We start from the raw sequence: 18,476 nt of genomic DNA, 5'->3' as shown, positions 1-18,476 counted from the left end.
TTAAGGGCATAAAAATTTAAAGTTTTAAAATTGCAAAATTTTAAATTTTTTTGCCATATTTCTGTTTTTTTCATAAATAAACACAAGACTTATCGAAGAAATTTTACCACTAACATGAAGTACAATATGTCACGAAAAAACAATCTCAGAATCAGCAGGATCCATTAAAGCGTTCCAGAGTTATAACCTCATAAAGGGACAGTGGTCAGAATTGTAAAAATTGGCCTGGTCATTAAGCTGCAAACTGGCTCTGTCGCTAAGGGGTTAAAAACAAGATAGACCAAACACGGCAAGTCTTTATTATTCAACCACCACAACCTTGTTGTGAATTCACTTTCTGGCCTGCCTCTGGTTGCTAGTGAAGGTAGTGGAGCTGGTTGTATTGACAGAGGAGTCGCGAGTTCTTTTTCCAGGCTCCCTCTGGTGGTTACAGGAGGTAATGGAGCTGATCTAATTGACAGAGGCCTGCCACCTGATAATGAGGATGACGATTGGACATCTTGGGTCTCTGACTGGATTTAAGACAGCTGACTCCCTCTATCCCTGCTGGTGATTTTTCCTGCCTCCTGAGGTCTTAGTTTTCAGTTCAGTCCCTGCATGCTCAAGCTAAGTGTTCTTTTCTATTGTTCACATTTGATTTGGTTTTGTCTATTCAGTTTTGTGTGGTCAGCCAGCCTCGGCTGGGGCTGTGCTGAATTTCCATCCTTATGTTACTGTTTGTGTCAGTTTGTTTTTTGTCCCTTATTAGATTGGGCTCTTTTTGCTCTGCTTTCAGAATATGCCAGAGTGCTGATATAGTAGGAGAAGTCTAGTGACTTCAGAGTTTTTGCTATCAGAAGTGTTGGACATTTTTGCAGGGTTTTTTTTTTGCGTGATTGAAGAGTGTCTTTCCTTTCCTGTCCTTTCTAGATAGGCTGAGCAAACGATGGGGCCCACACTATTTTCCTACCTGTGTTTGTGTTTTCATCTTGTTTCACCGACAATATATGTTTGGGGGCTATCTATTCCTTTGGGGTCTGCTCTGGGGCAGTTTAGAGTTCCCCTTTTTTGCTTTAGGCTTATTTAGTTCTCCGGCTGTGTCGAGGCGTCTAGAATCATTGTAGGCATGCTCCACGGCTACTGCTAGTTGTGTGGATAGGATCAGGGGTCTGCAATCCGCTTAGTTACCAACCTCTCTGGTTTTCTGTAGCTTAGCTTGGTCTTGTTTTCCTCCTCGGTGACCCAATCATAACACAACCCCTTTGTATACCAGACCAATGCCCAAACCCCATAACCTCCCTGTCCAACATGACTGAAGGGTAGCTTGCTCATCTTCTCTCCAAATCACACTTCACCACTTGTGCACTCGATCCCATCCCACTTCCTCCCCAACCTCGCCACCACGCTTTTCCCATCCCTAACCCACCTCTTCAACCTATCACTTACTTCCGGTACCTTCCCTTCTGCTTTCAAACATGCCACAATCATGCCTATCCTTAAAAAGCCAACCCTCGACCCAACCGCTATGTCTAGCTATCGCCTAATATTGCTGCTCCCATTCACTTCCAAACTCCTGGAGCAGCACGTCCACGCTGAACTTTCCTCCCATCTCTCATCTAACCTGCTTTTTAAAAATCTACCAATCTGGTTTCTGCCCCCACCACTCCACTGAGACAGCCCTGACCAAAATTACTAACGACCTACTTACAGCCAAAAGCGAACGGACAATACTCTATACTCCTGCTTCTAGACCTGTCCTCTGCCTTTGACATAGTTGACCACTGCCTCATACTACAGATCCTCTCTTCCTTTGGCATCAAAGACCTCGCCCTATCCTGGATCTCCTCATACCTCTCCAACCGCACATTCAGCGTCTCTCACTCCCACACTACCTCCTCATCCCACCCTCTGTTGGGAGTCCCCCCAAGGCTCTGTTCTAGAACCCCTACTCTTCTCAATCTATACACTTGGCCTGGGGCAACTCAAAGTCCCACAGATTCCAGTACCACCTTTCTACCGATGATATTCAGATCTACCTCTCTGGCCCAGACGTCACCTCTCTGCTCTCCAGAATCCTGGAGTGTCTATCAGCCATATCCTTCTTCTCCTCTCGCTTCCTCAAACTGAATATGGACAAATCTGAACTGATCATCTTTCCCCCATCTCACAGATCTTCCTTACCTGACCTATCTATAACAATTGACGACATCACGCTTTCCCCCATACTGGAGGTCCGCTGCCTCGGAGTAACCCCATGACTCAGCCCTGTCCTTCAAACCGCACATCCAAGCTCTCTCCACCTCCTGCCACCTCCAGCTCAAAAATATTTCCAGAATCCGTCCCTTCCTCAACCCTTACTCTACTAAAATGCTTGTGCATGCCCTCATTATCTCCCGTCACAACTACCTCAACATCCTTTTCTGTTGCCTTCCTGCTCACACCCCCTTACCTCTCCAGTCCATCCTTAACTCTGCTGCTTGACTAATTCATCTCTCTCCTTGCTACTCTTCCGCTTCTCCCCTCTGCAAATCTCTCCACTGGCTCCCACTCCCTCAGCTTATCCAATTCAAATTACTAATACTGACCTACAAGACCATCTATAACCTGTCTCCTCCATATATCTCCCGATATCTTCCCTCACGTAATCTCTGATCCTCCCAAGACCTCCTTCTCTCCTCCACACTTATTCGTTCCTCACCCAACTGCCTCCAAGACTTCTCCCGAATATCCCCCATCCTCTGGAATTCCTTGCCCAATACGTCCGGCTATCAACCACACTCGGATCCTTCAGATTTAACCTGAAAACCCATCTCTTCAGGAAAGCCTACAGCCTGCAATGATCCCCGCTGCCTCCTCACCACGACAGAGCTACTGCCTCACCATCACTGGAGCTGCTGCAACCCCTCAACCTACTGTCTCCTTCCCCACCATTCTGTAGAATGTAAGGCCACAAGGGCAGGGTCCTCTCTCCCCTCTATATCAGTCTGTCATTGTTAGTTAGTTTGTTTACTGTAAGTGATATCTGTAATTTGTATGTAACCCCTTCTCATGTACAGCACCATAGAACCAGTGGTGCTTTATAAATAAATAATAATAATGGGTAAAAAAAATTAGCTCTACCAAGATGGCGCCGGCAGCGCTTGTACAGTAGCATCTATCAGATCACTGACAGATGCTACTGAACAGGTGCTCCCGGTGCCATTTTGAGGGGGTTTTTTTCTAAATAAATGTGTATATCTCTAAATGAAAAAAATTAATGCATAGATGCGATCATGCTGCAGCGACACTGCGATCACTGCAAGCGACACCAGCCTGAAGTGATTTTTTTTTAATACATATTATATTCAGTATGTAAAATAGGGGGCAGGTCAGTGAGCGATCAGTGACCTGTCAGAAGCCATCAGTATGAATAACTAAGCAGAGCAAACCATAAAGACCCCCCACAGGCCGAGCATATCATTAACTGAAAACTACAAATACAGATTACACAACAACCACAAGACGGATTTCATCACCAGGTATCACTGTAATCAGTATAACGGAGCCGGCATGACACTCTCTGTAGTTTAAGGCCCCGTCACACACCACACGCCAGCGAGAGCGCTGATTTTGTGACGCCACAGCGATCTCGCCAGCAACATCGCTGTGTGTGACATGGATCAGCAACCGGCCCCCCTGCCGGGTATCGCTGATTGCGCTCCATTGTCCTGGGCCGTTTTTTGATCGCTGGTCTCCCGCTGGCCAGTGCGCATCGCTGAGTGTGGCGGCGAGAGACCAGCGATGCTGGACGCTGGTTTCCAATGTAAACAGCGGATATCTAAGAGCTGCGCGGCTCTTAGATACCCGCTGTTTACATTGGAAACCAGCTTGCTCGCTGGTCCTGATCGCTGGAGGGGCTGTCTATGTCACAGCTCACCAGCGATCAGCCTGTCCCAGCGATCCCATCCATGTTGGATCGTTGGTGGGATCGCTGGGACATCTTTATGTGTAACGAGGCCTTTACTGTGCACAATCCTGATCACAGGGGCACTTTAATGATTCCTCACACGTGGCCCTGTCCCTCATTAGCATTAATTTAGACTTGTGTTCATGTAATTTAAGTACTGTATTTATGAAAAGCCACACATTTACAATAGTGGAGATAAATGTCCATAATGTTAAGACTTGCACATCATTTCCACCTGCAGTCAGTCCAGCTTAGCACATGTGTCATATTAACCCCTTGCCTTTGCTTAGAAGCCACATCTTGAGTGAATTTTGACAATTCTGTCACTGAAAATTGCCTGATAATCACATCTGTGAAATGATCTTTGTCCTTTTTCCTCTTTTTTTTTTAGTGCTCTGCCCAACCTAACGTGTGCCACCGGGACTGTGGATCAGGGAGAACATTCATTCACATCAGGACTGCATGACATAACATATAAATTTGCATTGAATTAATGAGTTACAGGCCAGTATTGATTATTACCTATTGCTTTCTCATCAATTTAACCACCATGTGCTCAGAGAAACATGGAATTAATCCCTTGCTATTTTGTGTTACCCATGAGTGCTTTGGTTAGTCTTCTACCAAAATTTCTGCCCCCTGCTGGAAATCAGTAGTGGACAGATGCCTTGTGGTTGAATTCTACCTACCTCATGATCAACAGTAAAGTGGGATTTTGGGGCAATAGTTTTGTTATGTACTAGTAAAGATGACGGCTTACTACCAGTACCTTACTCTGTGAGGTGGAGGAATGATGGCGGCCTGGAGCAGCGGATAATGGATCCACATTGGATTTCCTGTGATATAACTCATCTGTAGTATTGTAAGTGGCCACTTGCTGCCAAGACCTTCAGGGTATTTACCTGTCACAGTGTTTTGGGCGTCTGCTCCTTGTACCTTATTACCCATTTTTTTCACATGATATTGCTGAGATTTTCACCTGTTTGTGTAATATGTTATGGAGCGATTTGGGGTCATGTGTAAGAGTCATGTTTGTTGCCAACAAATAGCTTTAATGGCGGTTTCCTGTAGGCGATGAGTGTCCCTGCAAATATTACCGTCTCTCCGATGCATCATCCGCAGATAGGAAGGGGCGACGTCTGACATGTGGAGGTCTCTGTACATTGTAGTGTATTAGTTTGTGTCTTGCCATGTAATAGAGGATATGAAATAAATCCCATGTAGTTAACGTTGGCCGTGTTTTCTGTCATTACACTAAAACCTGCACTCGTAGCGCTGTCCTCTCATTGGGGGTAAGTGAATCTGAGGTATGCCTTCAGGCTGCAAGGCACATGATCCCTGCATTCCCTATAAGGCTGCATTCACATTGGGTAGCAGTGTTGCATATTTTTCACTCATAATCGTGCAAAAGAACAACAAACAACGTTATGGAAAAAAAAAGTAACAGGGCTAAAGCCTGTTCTACGGAGAAGAGGCTCAGGAGCCCTTAGTTATGCTTGGCTTAGTGTATGGAGGTGCACGACCCTCGTCCAATGCTCCAGATTCATGAAGAGGCATGTACGTCTTCAAGAATTGGGAGCATCAGTCTCCAGCAAAACTGGTGTGAACAACCCGGGTTTTGATGAATAGAGCACAAAGACTTGTCCGATATGGACCTGCTTGTTGGATCAGGCCTTTCCAATTTTGTGCACATTACTGCAGGTAAAGCCGCCCCTCCTCATGCACACTGCCTACTCCAGCAGGCACTACATTACTCAGCATCAGTCCTGCATACTCGTTACTGGCCGCAGTAAAGAATGTGAAGCCACAGGCCGCTCTATAATTGTCATACTCTGTTTATATGGAAATTTCATAAAACAGTTTAGTTGCCAAAATAGATGAGTCTGATAATAGTCCGTTATCTGAAAGACCAGGGGCAGGGAGGTGTGCGGTCCGAGAATTTACACACAGATGCCTAGGCTTTTTTGTTCTAAAGATGAGAAGTTTTATCCATGTACATATAGATACACGTGTGCCAGTCTGGCATATCTATACATACAGTCGTCTTCCGAGATAAAAACTGGGAAAACATTTCATTAGCATTCAGTCTCAATACAGAAAAAAAAAACGACCTAAAAATTTGTTTAAAAAAAAAACAAAACAGGAAACCAATATGTCCACAACATGTGGCTCTGTAAACATGTGTCCGTCACTTAAATAACAGCCGGAGCGGGGAGTGGCCGCCACCAGACGGAGTCCGGGAGTGACAACTGTTTACATCCTTCTGTCTCAAGAACAATACAAGAAATTAGTCTCGGCTTGTGAGTCCTTTTTGTTAATGGGAGCAGAGAGATGAAGTCCCATCACAGGCGGCTCTGGTCCACCAAAATGTGCAGAGGGCGGACATTACTCCGAGCAAGTGCAGGCCGTGGGCTTCAGTTAGTCAGAGACAGGTAAACCAGAGGCCATGACAAATTGATAGACCCTCAGCCTGGGATTAGTACTATTGCAGATGGGGGTGCAGGTCAGAAGTTTGTTACTCCAGGGAGTCACTTTGTTCTAAGCCCAGGTCGCTGACGTTTGTCGTCTGGAGATCTTCACTGTCCTCCTCCAGTTCATCCTCTTCCATCTCCTCCTCCTCATCCTCCTCTTCTGTTCCATCTAGTGAGTCGTCATGTGCACTCATCAAGGCCTGCTGCATGGACAGAGCGTCCGACGACAGAGACTGGAGGTTGTCGATGTTCACAGAACCTGGAAAACAGCAGAATGGCACCAAATGTAAAGAGTTGGCAATAACCAAATAAGGACCCGGACCTCTTCTTTGTGCTTTCAAGTTGTTCCAACATCCATAACTTTATTTTTCTGTCACCCAATCGGTATATATCATTGTTTTTTTTGCAATTTTCAATGACACCTATCATTTCATTATGTAATGTACCAAAAAAACTAGAAAAAAAATCCAAATGGGTGAAATGGTAAAGAAAAAAATTGCAATTTCACTATTGTTTTTTTGGGGGGGATTTTTTGTTTTTGCAGTGTTCATTGTACAGTAAAACATGACCTGGAGACAAAGATTCTCCAGCTCAATATAATTACGGCAACAAACTTTAATTAACAGTTTTATGTATTTTTAGTGGCCATTTTTTATTTATTTTTTTAAGAAAAACTTGGGTTTGCGTTGCCATTTTCTGTGACTTTTCCATCTCATGCAGCCGGTGCTGGCTCGTTTCTTACGCGCTGGTGTTTTTAATGATACGATGTTGGGATACGTATGACTTTTTAATATATTTAAAGTATATATTGTCTATGGAAGTGCATTGATGGAATTTTTTTCAATTTGTGGAGTTTTTCTTTTTTTGGCATTTAACATATAGTATAAATCTTATTTTAGTTATCAGACATTATAACAAATGGGGATCTCTGGGCAGTAAATAAGGATAGGTTTCAGATGACCCACATCATGTTACATACTTTGCCAAACACATGAATGCTCGACTGAACTCAGCATGAAGGTTTTCAATGGAGTAAGATGCCGCCCGATACCTCCATCATCATCTTATCTCCCCTAAGAAAAGGATAGGGCACTGGAATTCAGCATGCCTGATCCTTCTCTTCTCCAACACAAACCATTGGGGGAGTCAGGTGGTCCGCATACATGTAAATAGCTGGGTCCTGCATAGTTTGGCCGACTTTGCTTTATTCACCCTGTATGGGAACCATTGAATCATTGCTGTCTGCCTGCACCCATCTCTAAGGGGGAAAACTACCAGTAAGATGAATATTTCCCCATACTGTAACATTTTAGCTGCTCTCGCTCCTATGTCCTCCGCCCTACATGTTCAGGAGAAAAGCTCGGAGATATAAGGTAATGTAGCATCGTCTCGGTGAATACAGTGATCAGATGTCACTTCCTCATCACCGCAAATGTCTGCTGCCATATAAATCACAGACTGTAGTAGTGTCTGATAAATATGGAGCTTTACCCTGCACTCACCATCAGGGTTAGTCCCAGATAACACACCTTGTTGCTGTAACACTCCGGCTGCTATTGAGTTGGGCCAGAATCGCTGGGTTGGCCGGTGCTGAGACTTTATCTTCTTTGCTTTTGGTGCAGGGTCTGGATTGCTGGCATCTAACATTGGCTGCAAGATGCGTCTCCTGGCATTAATGAACCTATAAAACCAAGAATGCAATTAATGATGGGTGGAAGAAAAAAAAAAAACAGACTGGTAATTCTAACACTGTCCACCAGAGGGAGCCCTTCTATTTACTATAACTAGATGCAATAAAGAGCAGCTCTAGTAAGACATAAGACTAAAATGAAAAGTTCTGTAATTTCATAACAATTTAACATTTTTTTCTTCAAGATATCTAATTTACTTTAATAAACACAGGTTTACAGCCTCAGGCTTATACTCTGGGGTGATAATGTGCGGTGTGACACATTGTAGCAAACCCCTCCACTGTGTGAACAGACCTTTTTTTATTAAAAAGTTTTTTCTTATTAAAAAAAAACAACAAATGGGCCAAGGGGAAAACCGTATAAAATAATGAAAGATTCGTTACCATACCTGATAAATCCACAGCTGTTATGGTGCCCCCTGACATTATGTCCTGCAAGGACATCTTCAACTACCCAAATGGCTGCGACAGTCGCTGAGGCAGCCATTGGTGCAGACGACTACAGGAAGCACCAGAGCAACAACAGATTTATCAGATCAGGAATGTTGTTTTTTTTATTAAACATTTCACTCTTATTGGACCTTTTTTTCTTAAATCAGAAGGTGTTACAGCCATCACACACCAATGAACGTTTACTTTAGAATCCACAGTTCCTGTGAGCTTTGCTGGGAGCATTGGGCGCGGTGCAGGGCAGCAATTAGCGTTCTGCAGAATAAACCGCAGCCGTAATAAACTTCATGGAGTCTGTGCAGAAACCTATTGCTACTGTTATCTCAGCGCCTCCCCCAGGATAATCCCTTTCTATCTTCCACACATAATGTAATGATTCTGTTGTTGGGTAAATTAATCATTGATCTCAGAACAAATCTTAGTGAAGACACAGGCAGATTGCAGCAATAAATCCAATGTGGCACTCAGGCCATCAAACTTTTGGAGTAGAATCTATACTAAAAATCTGCAAAATCCAGTACAATAAATGCAAGTGGAGGTTATAAGTCTCCGTTCACATGTAGAGATTTTCTGCAGCAGATCTGAGGTTTATAGATTTTAACCTTAGAATTCACGGCAGAGATTTTCCGGTTTCTGCTCCTGACAACATTCTCCAGCACCGAATGGAAGGCGTATCTGCGTGGATGAACCCTCCCAGAAGCTGCCGATCGCAGTGTCCGGCTGGTGGTGTAGTTGCCACGCAGCAAGAGTCACTTACCAATTGTTGACTTGCAGTAGTGTGAGGTTTGTCTGTGCAGCGATCTGCCTCTTCTCGTCCTCTGTTGGGTACGGGTGCTGAAAGAAACATCACATGAGTTATAGTGACTGACAGTAATGGTGTACAGAGGCAGGTGGCACCAATAGTATGGGTATAAAGGAACCCCATCCTACTGTAACACCCTGGGAATTGTTTTCACACGTCATATAAAAAGATTTTCCAGGACTTTAAAATTCAAGTCCAATCTATAGGAAATTTAACAAAATAAGAGTGAGCTGCAGCAGTATTCACGGTCCACAGCCCATGTAATCAAGTGACTGGTGGAGACGCTGGAGTAGGTCCGCCAATAATCTCCTATTGATGGCCTATCCTAACGCTCCTACATTAATAATAAAGTCCTGAACATTGCTTCTAATTCTTGTATGAAATGCTTTACATTTTTCAAGATTTCTGCAGTCAGTGAATTGTAACCTTGTCCTGATAGGATGAGATACATATAAGTGCACATAGCAGCACGCAGAACTATCCTCGAAGTCCAAGGACCACATCCAGATTCAGTTTCTGCCATGGAAAGTTTCTATTCACCATCAAACAGAGACCTTGAAGCACAAAGTATTAGAAAACTGCAGAATATTTTACTTCAGATTTATCGATATAGAACAAGAACCTCCTTAATAAGATCAGAGCCATAGCAGCCATTGTCTAACGGAGAATTCCGGTCAGTTGTGGACGGTGATGACAGGTCAGAGGCGGTTTTCTTTCTCCGCACTAATCTTAATTACCGTAATAAGCTCCGCTCATAATATTTAATTATGGCGGCTTGGAATGATGCATTATGGGAAATGATAACAAAGGAGAATAATCTTAACGGTTTTATTTAATTATTTTACAGTCTCCGATTTTCCAGTTATTTCTGCAGCACTGATCACATTCTTGACTATATTCACAAGTGCAGTAAAAAACACAATTGTTTACAACCCAAAACTGGAACAAAAGTGACAGAAACCAAAAAAAAAATCAAATGATATGAATATGGGCCAGACCAGAAAGTAAAATGGTGGAGTACAGAAGTACGGATGCTGGTAGAGAGTCTTTAGGGCAATGCTCCTGGGTAAAAAGTATGAAGCACAGAACCCGTATACAAAGACCACGTCAACCCCGTGGTGCAGTGACAAAGTGTAATCTCCACAATGTGCACTAGATGACACCAGAGTCGAAAAATACATCCATCCAAAGCCCAGCGTTCGCTGTTGTGTGCAATCATCAGCTGCTCATATCATTCAGCGCTCCCATCTTACAGGTGCCTACGGGCAGTTGCACCCCCATATTTCAGGTGCCTACAGGCAGCAGCACCCCCGTCTTACAGGTTCCTGCAGGCAGTGGCGCCGCCGTCTTACAAGTGCCTGCAAGGAGCAGTGCCCCCCATCTTACAGGTGCCTTCGAGCATCCAGGCCCCATATTACAGGTGCCTACGGACAGCGGTGCCCCCTATTACAGCTGTCTGCGGGCAGCCAGGTCCCATATTACAGGTGCCTGCGGGCAGCCAGGACCCATATTACAGGTGTTTTCAGGCAGCGGCGCCCCGTATTACAGGTGCGTACCGGTAGCAGCACCCCCATCTTACAGGTGCCTACGGCCAGCACGGCCCCCATATTAAAAGTGTCTTCAGGCATCCAGGCCCCATATTACAGGTGCCTACGGCCAGCGGCGCCCCCATATTACAGGTGCCTATGGGCAGCAGCGTCCCCATATTACAGGTGCCTACGGACAGCGGCGCCCCCATCTTACAGGTGCCTGTGGGCAGCTAGGCCCCATATTACAGGTGCCTACGGCCAGTGGTGCCCCCATATTACAGGTGCCTATGGGCAGCAGCGCCTCCATACTAAAGGTGCCTGTGGGCAAGCGGCGCCCCCATATTACAGATGCCTACGGGCAGAGCACCCCCATCTTACAGGTGCCTGCGGGCAGCCAAGTCCCATATTACAGGTGTCTGCAGGCAGCGGCACCCTCGTATTACAGGTGCGTATGGGCAGCGGCACCCCCATCTTACAGGTGCCCACGGCCAGCACGGCCCCCATATTACAAGTGTCTTTGGTCATCCAGGCTCCATATTACAGGTGCCTACGGCCAACGGCACCCCATATTACAGGTGCCTATGGGCAGCAGCACCCCCATACTACAGGTGCCTACGGCCAGGGGCGCCCCCGTATTACAGGTGTCTACGGCCAGCCGGCGGCGCCCCATATTACAGGTGTCTACAGCCAGCTGCGCCCCCATATTACAGGTGCCTATGGGCAGCAGAGTCACCTCAATGCCCTGAGCCATCCACAGCTCTTCTGTGGCGGCTCCAGTGGTGAGGAAACAGTCACTGTTTACATTCTGGCCTAATAGTTCACACAGCTGAGGGTCTGTTATATTGGATCCAGTCTGAACAATCCTCTGTGAGTTAAGGTACTGTCACACTTAGCGATGCACCAGCGATGCCGACCAGCGATATGACGCGGTCAGGATTGCTGGTGCATCGCTAAGTGGTCGCTAGTAAGCTGCCACACAGGCAGATCTCACCAGCGACATCGCTGGGGACCGGGATCGCTACTTACCTGTCACACCAGGCAATCCTGACGTCCTCCCGCCCGGCTCCATGCGTCGCTCGTCGTCACAGCAGGAAGCGACGCAGGAAGCTGACGACGAGAAACGGTCCTGGACGTTCTCGCGCGATCAGCGATAAGCAGCGGGGGAGCCGGTCGCTGGTAAGTATCAGACATAGCGATATCGCTAGCAATATCGCTATAACGTCACAAGTTATAGCGATATTGCTAGCGATATCTCTTAGTGTGACAGTACTTTTACAGACATCAACAGCAGAAAACTCTGCTGTCATGGTTGTTTCATTTACTGTACTTGTACTGATACATTGTATCAACATGGAGTCTCAGAGAGGATTGTGGACATTAGAGGAAACTGTAACAAACCCCGAGTGCTTGTTCACATCTGTTTTCCTTGCACTTTATTTGTGTGTAAAAAAAATGGCTCTGATGCAATTACTTTTTAAAGTGTTTTATGGTAGAAATCTGTCCAAAAGTTGCAAAACTTTGGCACAACTTGAAGTTGCACTAACATTTTGATTTTTTGGGTGTTCCTGAAGTGAGCAGTACATAAGCAAGACAAGGCGAGGTGAAGACCACCCTAAAAACTCATCAACGTTCATCAATCGTTGTGGCGTAACTGACTGGAGGAACATTACTGGTGAGGGCACGGAGGCGTCAGAGCTTATTGAATTAGGTGCATCTTATTCCTGTACAAAGTTCTAGTCTTAATGAATCGGGTCCGGCATATATTCATTAGATTTCGAAAGTCACAGTCACATGGCACATTTTTCCTTGCTTATTTACTATGTTACTATGTATTTGGTGTGCTTTAAGAAAGAAGGCAGAATATCAATTATTTCAGCAACTTTACTGTTTTTCTCCAATGAAATAAAAATTGTTTAGCACAAAAAGAAAAAAAAAACATCAATGTATTCTTGTGTTTTTGACTTTTTTTCCCACATAAAATGCCTGCTTTAGCCAGAAAACCACAGAGGGAAATATGTATGGATTTTGGTGCTGGGCTATGTTGATGTTAATTGGGAAAAAATTGCTGTAAAAACACTGAAGGAAATAATATGCTTAAAAAATATGTACAGTGTGAATGAGATTTTAGAAATCACATTCAGTTTGCTGTAAATCAGAAAGACTTATGTCGTCTTTATTGTCTGTCTACTGCTGTTTGCATCAGTTATGTAACGAATTAGTCCGGAAATCCTAGGTGTGAACAGAGCTGTAGCCGGACTGCAGATATTTCACAGATGGTTGTTCTTTACATAAAACTTTAATTTGATAAAGGTGAATTCTGTTCTCTGCCCCCCTGGACATTGCAGGTGTGAGGAGACGAGCTGGGAGGACAGAAGAAAACACGGGAGGCCATTATCCGCTCAGCCACCGGGTCAGCACCGGGCTAATGAATATTAAAGGTTCAGTGACATTTAAGATTTCATTACTCTGCTCTTCACATAAACTCGTCCTTAAATGCACCAGTGGCTTCTACATCACATCTATTCTTTACTGAAAGTTGTAGAGAAAAACGAGACTGTAGCGCGGCGGAGCCGTGATAATGGCCCTTCACCCCCAAACCATGAATCACACAGCAAATCATCGCACTGAATCAGCATCCGCGCTTCTCCACCGGTTCTGTGTAATTTCAGCTTTAAATTTTCCATCTTCCTGGTCTGTGATTTTTCCATTATTTTTTTTTTTCAGTAGATCTGGAAGTAATGGTTCCAAAAGCTTTTCTGCCTTCAGTCGCCACTAGAAGGAGCTCAATGCATATAGAGTTATATAGAGCTCCCCCTAGTGGTGGCCGCAAAAAAGGGGATTTTGAATACTAGTACTAACGTCTAAACCAACCTATAAAACACCCTTCTTCGAGATTGGTAAATTTAATAGAAATGGTAAGCTTGCAGCACACAAGGCCAGAAATGTCCCCATGAAATACCCAAAAACGTCACCAAAGCATTTAGGGTTGAACTAGAAACTTATCCTCTTGTGTTACTATCCCCCTTATACTCGCAGTTTTCCCTGTGCACTGTTACATTAATATCCATCATTATCCTCACAGTATTTGACCAGTATTCTCCACTGCAATCTGGAGATTAGGGGTCACGTTCCCCCTCACAATGGGCCAGCTGTGGGTTTTAGTGGCTCTTACCATTAGGTGCTGGAAAAGCCAGGAGCGCATTATGTTGGTGGCGTGCTTCGGGAGGACTCCGCGCTTGTTTTTAGACTTTTTATCTTCTCCGTCAAGCAGAGAGGTCAGTTCCAGATTGACCTGTGGGACAGCAGAGAAGCCTGAGTATGAAATGTGCTTTATATCCATCAGATTCATCGCCCCCTGAAGAAAACAATGCAAGAATGTCCTTTTCTTAAGAAATAAGGCAAAAAAAAAAAACACACAAAAACACGTGCAGAAAACAGAACTACTACAGAGCGGCAATAATGGCAAGTGGCTCAGAGGGAGGTGACATCCTCAGAAGAATGTAAAGGGTTATTCTATAAAGCTATATATCCACAGAATGGAACTTGCTGATCATTGGGATCTGACCACTGGGCAACCGGCCACCCTGAAATGGAGATCTGCCACCCCTCATGACTGGAGTGGAGGTGCCAGGATCGGCCTCCATTTCATTCACTATCAATGGGACTGCTGGAGAAAGCCAAGCTCAGGATGCCAACATTTCTGCATTCCCATAGTCAATGGAGCGGAAGCCGAGTTCGAGCTCAACAAGTTATCCCCGATCCCACCAACAGGAATGAGTAGTTTTTTAACCTTTTGAAGGGCTCCCTCCCCCATCCCCCGTGAAAGCGAGTTTGTTTACGCTAGTAATTTACTATGTTCTGCTAATTGCCACTGGAAATCAACAAAAGATTAGCTCCGCCCCGTTGTCAGACACCAGATCTCATGGCTGAGCTCTTACTCTGTCAAAATATTAAATCTATAGTGACTTTACAGTGATTTATCCTCAGGACATTTCATCACAATCAGAATGGAGGCCTCTGGCACTCCAGCCATTAGCTCCTACACTCCAGCCATCAGCTCCAGCCGGATGTGCACAGCGCCATACATTGGGTTGTGGCCATTCTCAGTATTGCAGCTCTTACTGTAGTCAATGGAAATCTGAGTTGAAGTACCGAGGATGGACACTACACGGTGTATAGCACTCTGTATCCGGCTGATGCCGGAGCTGCAAGCAGTTGATCAGTGTGGGGCTGTGTCTTGGACCCCCACCAATCTGCTTCTGATGACCCATCCTAGTTATAATAACCCAGGAAAACAGGGTGAATAATGACATTCTTGAAAGATGAAATTTCAACTACTGCTCAATTATTGCCACAAGACGTGAACCAGAGTAGATGTGGCTGGCGGCCACAGATGGGTGGGGGGATATCACAATTTGTGTATTTAAAGATAAAGAAAAGCAGATTATGAATCGTCCTCCGCTTTCACACATGCACACAGACAGGAGGTAACGGATATATTACTGGGTGACTCTGGGTGAAGTCCGACAGCTGGATGATTGTGCCTCTGACCCTTATTTTGCTGACTTTTAGGGTCTGAGATTGGGGGGTATTCAGGACTTGCAGTCAGTCCTGTGCCCGGATGGATAGACGCGTGGTTTAGTGATTCTTCTCTTACAAGAGAATTTTTCCTCCCCGGGAGCATTGCCAGTAAGACTCCATACTCAGCCTGGCCTTGTACATCCTTTTCTAGTAGTACAGACAAGTAATTGCCACCACCAGTGATTGGCTGCAGTGGTACTAAAGGGAAGTAGAAGACAGGAGACACTTGCAGGCGGAACCAGAGGATCGATGGTGGTGGTGTTGGGGGTGGAATCAGTGGGTAAGAAGTCTCCAGTTCTTTTTCTGACCTTACCCATATACAAAACATGGCTGTAAATCAGAGACCAGATGAAGTTCAGGTCGGCCATGGAAACGCAATGGGGCAGATTTACCATTACGGTCTAACACATACACAAAGTGTCAGACTGGGGTGGCAAAGGCCTGCCAGTGACATTTATTCTTGGGGCCCACTGTTCCGCTAGAAGCAAAAATAACCTGAACCTAGAACACAAATTTACTTTTGCTTCTATGTAATATTAACTTGGCTTACTTGTTTAATGAATGATTACACTATACATTTATCTGCAAATTGTGAATCAAGTGTGATAGCACTGCTCATTAGCACTCCATCACAGGGATGGCCTACCGGAGGATTCTCCTGTTCAACAGTGGGCCAGTCCGAGCTTACACAGTGTAAACGTGGACAAGATCGTCCTAAAAAGCTCCAGATCTATCACAGTGGATCATGCTGTTTGATGAATAAAGTGACTAGTCTCAGCTTACCCCACCTGTTATTTGGCTCACCATGTTAGAATTCACCCTCTCCCTATTAATTCTTTACAGGGAGGTCTCATCCTTCGTCTTATAAGGGGCAGCACGGTGGCTCAGTTATTAGCACTGTACAGAATATAAGACAGAATGGTTGCTCAGTGTTTAGCACTGCACAGTGGCTTAGTGGTTAGCACTGTATGATGGCTCAGTGGTTAGCACTGTTGCTTTGCAGCGTTGGGGGCAAATCCCACCAAGGACAACATCTGCAAGCAGTCTGAATGTTCTCCCCATATTTTGTGGGTTTCCTCTGGGGTCTCCGATTTCCTTCTTAGTCCTCGTGGCGTTGTTCTGCGCTGTGCATGTTATTGGGAGCACGTTGATGCCATTTGTGCAGCCGTTCCAAGCTTTCGGTTCTCGGCAACTTTTCCATGCGCCTCATGGGACTGTGTTTTCCGGATGCTGACGGTTTTGTCGCTGTGCTCAGACTTTATCTTCTAAGCTGCTCTTTCTTCTTAGGAAGTCAGGCTTAAAAAAAGGCAGTACACGTTGTTATGACAACCACGTTCCAATCACTCCCAGCTCACAATGGCATCCTGGTTTCCTTGGTGACGGTGAACGGGAAGTGAGGAAGGCCGGTCCGTGTTATCACATATATATGAATTAGATGTGGGGGTCCAACCACCAATGACTCCTTCACATCCAGGAGAAAACCCACAATCTGCAAATACCCACATAAAAGGTTATACAATCCTACTGTGATGACACTACAGCTCCCAGCATTTCCTAACACTATGGGCAATACATATCACAGACCCTATACTACTCAAAGGAGGTTGCAACAACTTCTAGGACCATCATATAGAGAACTGAATTACTGGCCACAGCCACTGTGGAGTCAAAGACACGCGTCCTGCAGAAGAAAGAGGAATGAAAAAAAAAAGGAAACGGCCTACAATGAAGGCATAACGTGTGCCAGAAAAGGCGCCACAGTTTTGCTGACCATTTCTGGCACAGATTAAGCCAACTAATAGGAGGTTTAACCTTAAGCACCCCGCACACATCAGAGGGCCATTGCCTCTCCTGACTCCTCCATACACAGGAAATACCAGCCAAGGACTCCTTTGTTCTCTATTAGAAAACCCTCCCCTCTAAACTAGACTCCTCAAATACAGAAGACCCTCTCTCTGTGCAGCCACCACATGGGGGAGCTCCCTGTATACAGAGATACATGATCAGATTCTGTCTGCAGCCACCACACGGGGGAGCTCCCTGTATACAGAGATACATGATAAAATCCTGTCTGCAGCCACCACTAGGGGGAGCTCCTGTATACAGAGATACATGATAAGATCCTGTCTGCAATCACCACACGGGGGAGCTCCTGTATACAGAGATACATGATAAGATCCTGCCTGCAGCCACCAGTAGGGGGAGCTCCCTGCATACATGATAAGATCTGTCTGCAACCACCACTAGGGGGAGCTCCCTATATAGAGAGATACATGATAAGATTCTGTCTGCAGCCACCACTAGGGGGAGCTCCCCATATACGGGTTTCTCGTTGACATCTTTATTACACTGGTAGTGGCTGTAGTCTCTGGCGTTGCACTTTTGAAGCTGCTGACATTATAGTTGCTATTGGTTTGTCCTGAATATTACACTTCCATAGTCTTTGGTGCTGTAGAGTAACAGCACCGTTATGTGATTGTTTGGTCAGAGTTATATTGTGTCTCTTCATAGTGATGGATTTTAGACCCCGTCTGGTGCAGTCACACATTTTATGGATGTCTGGATGACACAGCCTGTAGTTTCATTGCTTGGCACTTCGACACTGTCCATAGCCTCTTCTGCACGGCACAGTTGTCAGTGACTTCGGGAGACTTTGCGGACAAGATGGTAAATACTGAGCTTACGCTGATGTCATTGCAGGCAGGCCGAATCTGCAGTGAATGTTAGATGATTTTTGACATGTTCTCTTCTACAGCTAAATCATCGCCAGCATCGGCTTTGGGGCATCTCACTATGTGTTCGGTCTTTTTGTAATTGGATACAAATTAAATTCCTTGGAAGCGTGGTTAATTTCCTGCAGCTTAGCAAACAGAATCTGGAAGGTGAAAATTAAAATATGCATTGCAAACATTAATGACGCAGCGCGATAACTCTGCATATGAACGTGCCCTTCAGCGGATCATCTCACAAGGATCTTTTCTCCTCCGACCTCATATAAGAAAACATCATATAGCTTCCCAGCCGATGC

The 18,476-nt window shown here is 45.2% G+C and overlaps 2 protein-coding genes across 35 annotated transcripts in view; one reads left to right on the top strand and one right to left on the bottom strand.

Moving 5' to 3' along the window:
- Window positions 1–5,153, top strand: part of FEZ1 (fasciculation and elongation protein zeta 1) — a 100,383-nt gene extending 95,230 nt beyond the window's left edge. For all 4 annotated transcript variants that reach the window (XM_073584942.1, XM_073584941.1, XM_073584944.1 and 1 more), the window contains one exon: window positions 4,317–5,153. In XM_073584942.1, coding sequence (XP_073441043.1) covers window positions 4,317–4,333 — 17 coding nt within the window. In that variant the 3' untranslated portion in view covers window positions 4,334–5,153. The remainder of the gene's footprint in view (window positions 1–4,316) is intronic.
- A 589-nt stretch (window positions 5,154–5,742) lies between these two features.
- The window catches only part of PKNOX2 (PBX/knotted 1 homeobox 2), a 485,162-nt gene continuing 472,428 nt past the window's right edge, over window positions 5,743–18,476 (bottom strand). For 30 of the 31 annotated variants that reach the window (XM_073584917.1, XM_073584921.1, XM_073584907.1 and 27 more), the window contains 4 exons: window positions 14,040–14,222; window positions 9,294–9,370; window positions 7,926–8,077; window positions 5,743–6,655 (listed from right to left, as the gene is read on the bottom strand). In XM_073584917.1, the coding sequence (XP_073441018.1) occupies window positions 6,441–6,655; window positions 7,926–8,077; window positions 9,294–9,370; window positions 14,040–14,222 (627 nt within the window). In that variant the 3' untranslated portion in view covers window positions 5,743–6,440. The remainder of the gene's footprint in view (window positions 6,656–7,925; window positions 8,078–9,293; window positions 9,371–14,039; window positions 14,223–18,476) is intronic. The other variant, XM_073584930.1, reaches the window with a different exon arrangement.

Source organism: Dendrobates tinctorius, unplaced genomic scaffold (assembly GCF_039654945.1).
Source record: "Dendrobates tinctorius isolate UK_male_01 unplaced genomic scaffold, ASM3965494v1 ptg000086l, whole genome shotgun sequence".
Taxonomy (NCBI): domain Eukaryota; kingdom Metazoa; phylum Chordata; class Amphibia; order Anura; family Dendrobatidae; genus Dendrobates; species Dendrobates tinctorius.
The sequence above is the reverse complement of the archived record's forward strand: the minus strand, read 5'-3'. Positions and strand labels throughout refer to the sequence as shown.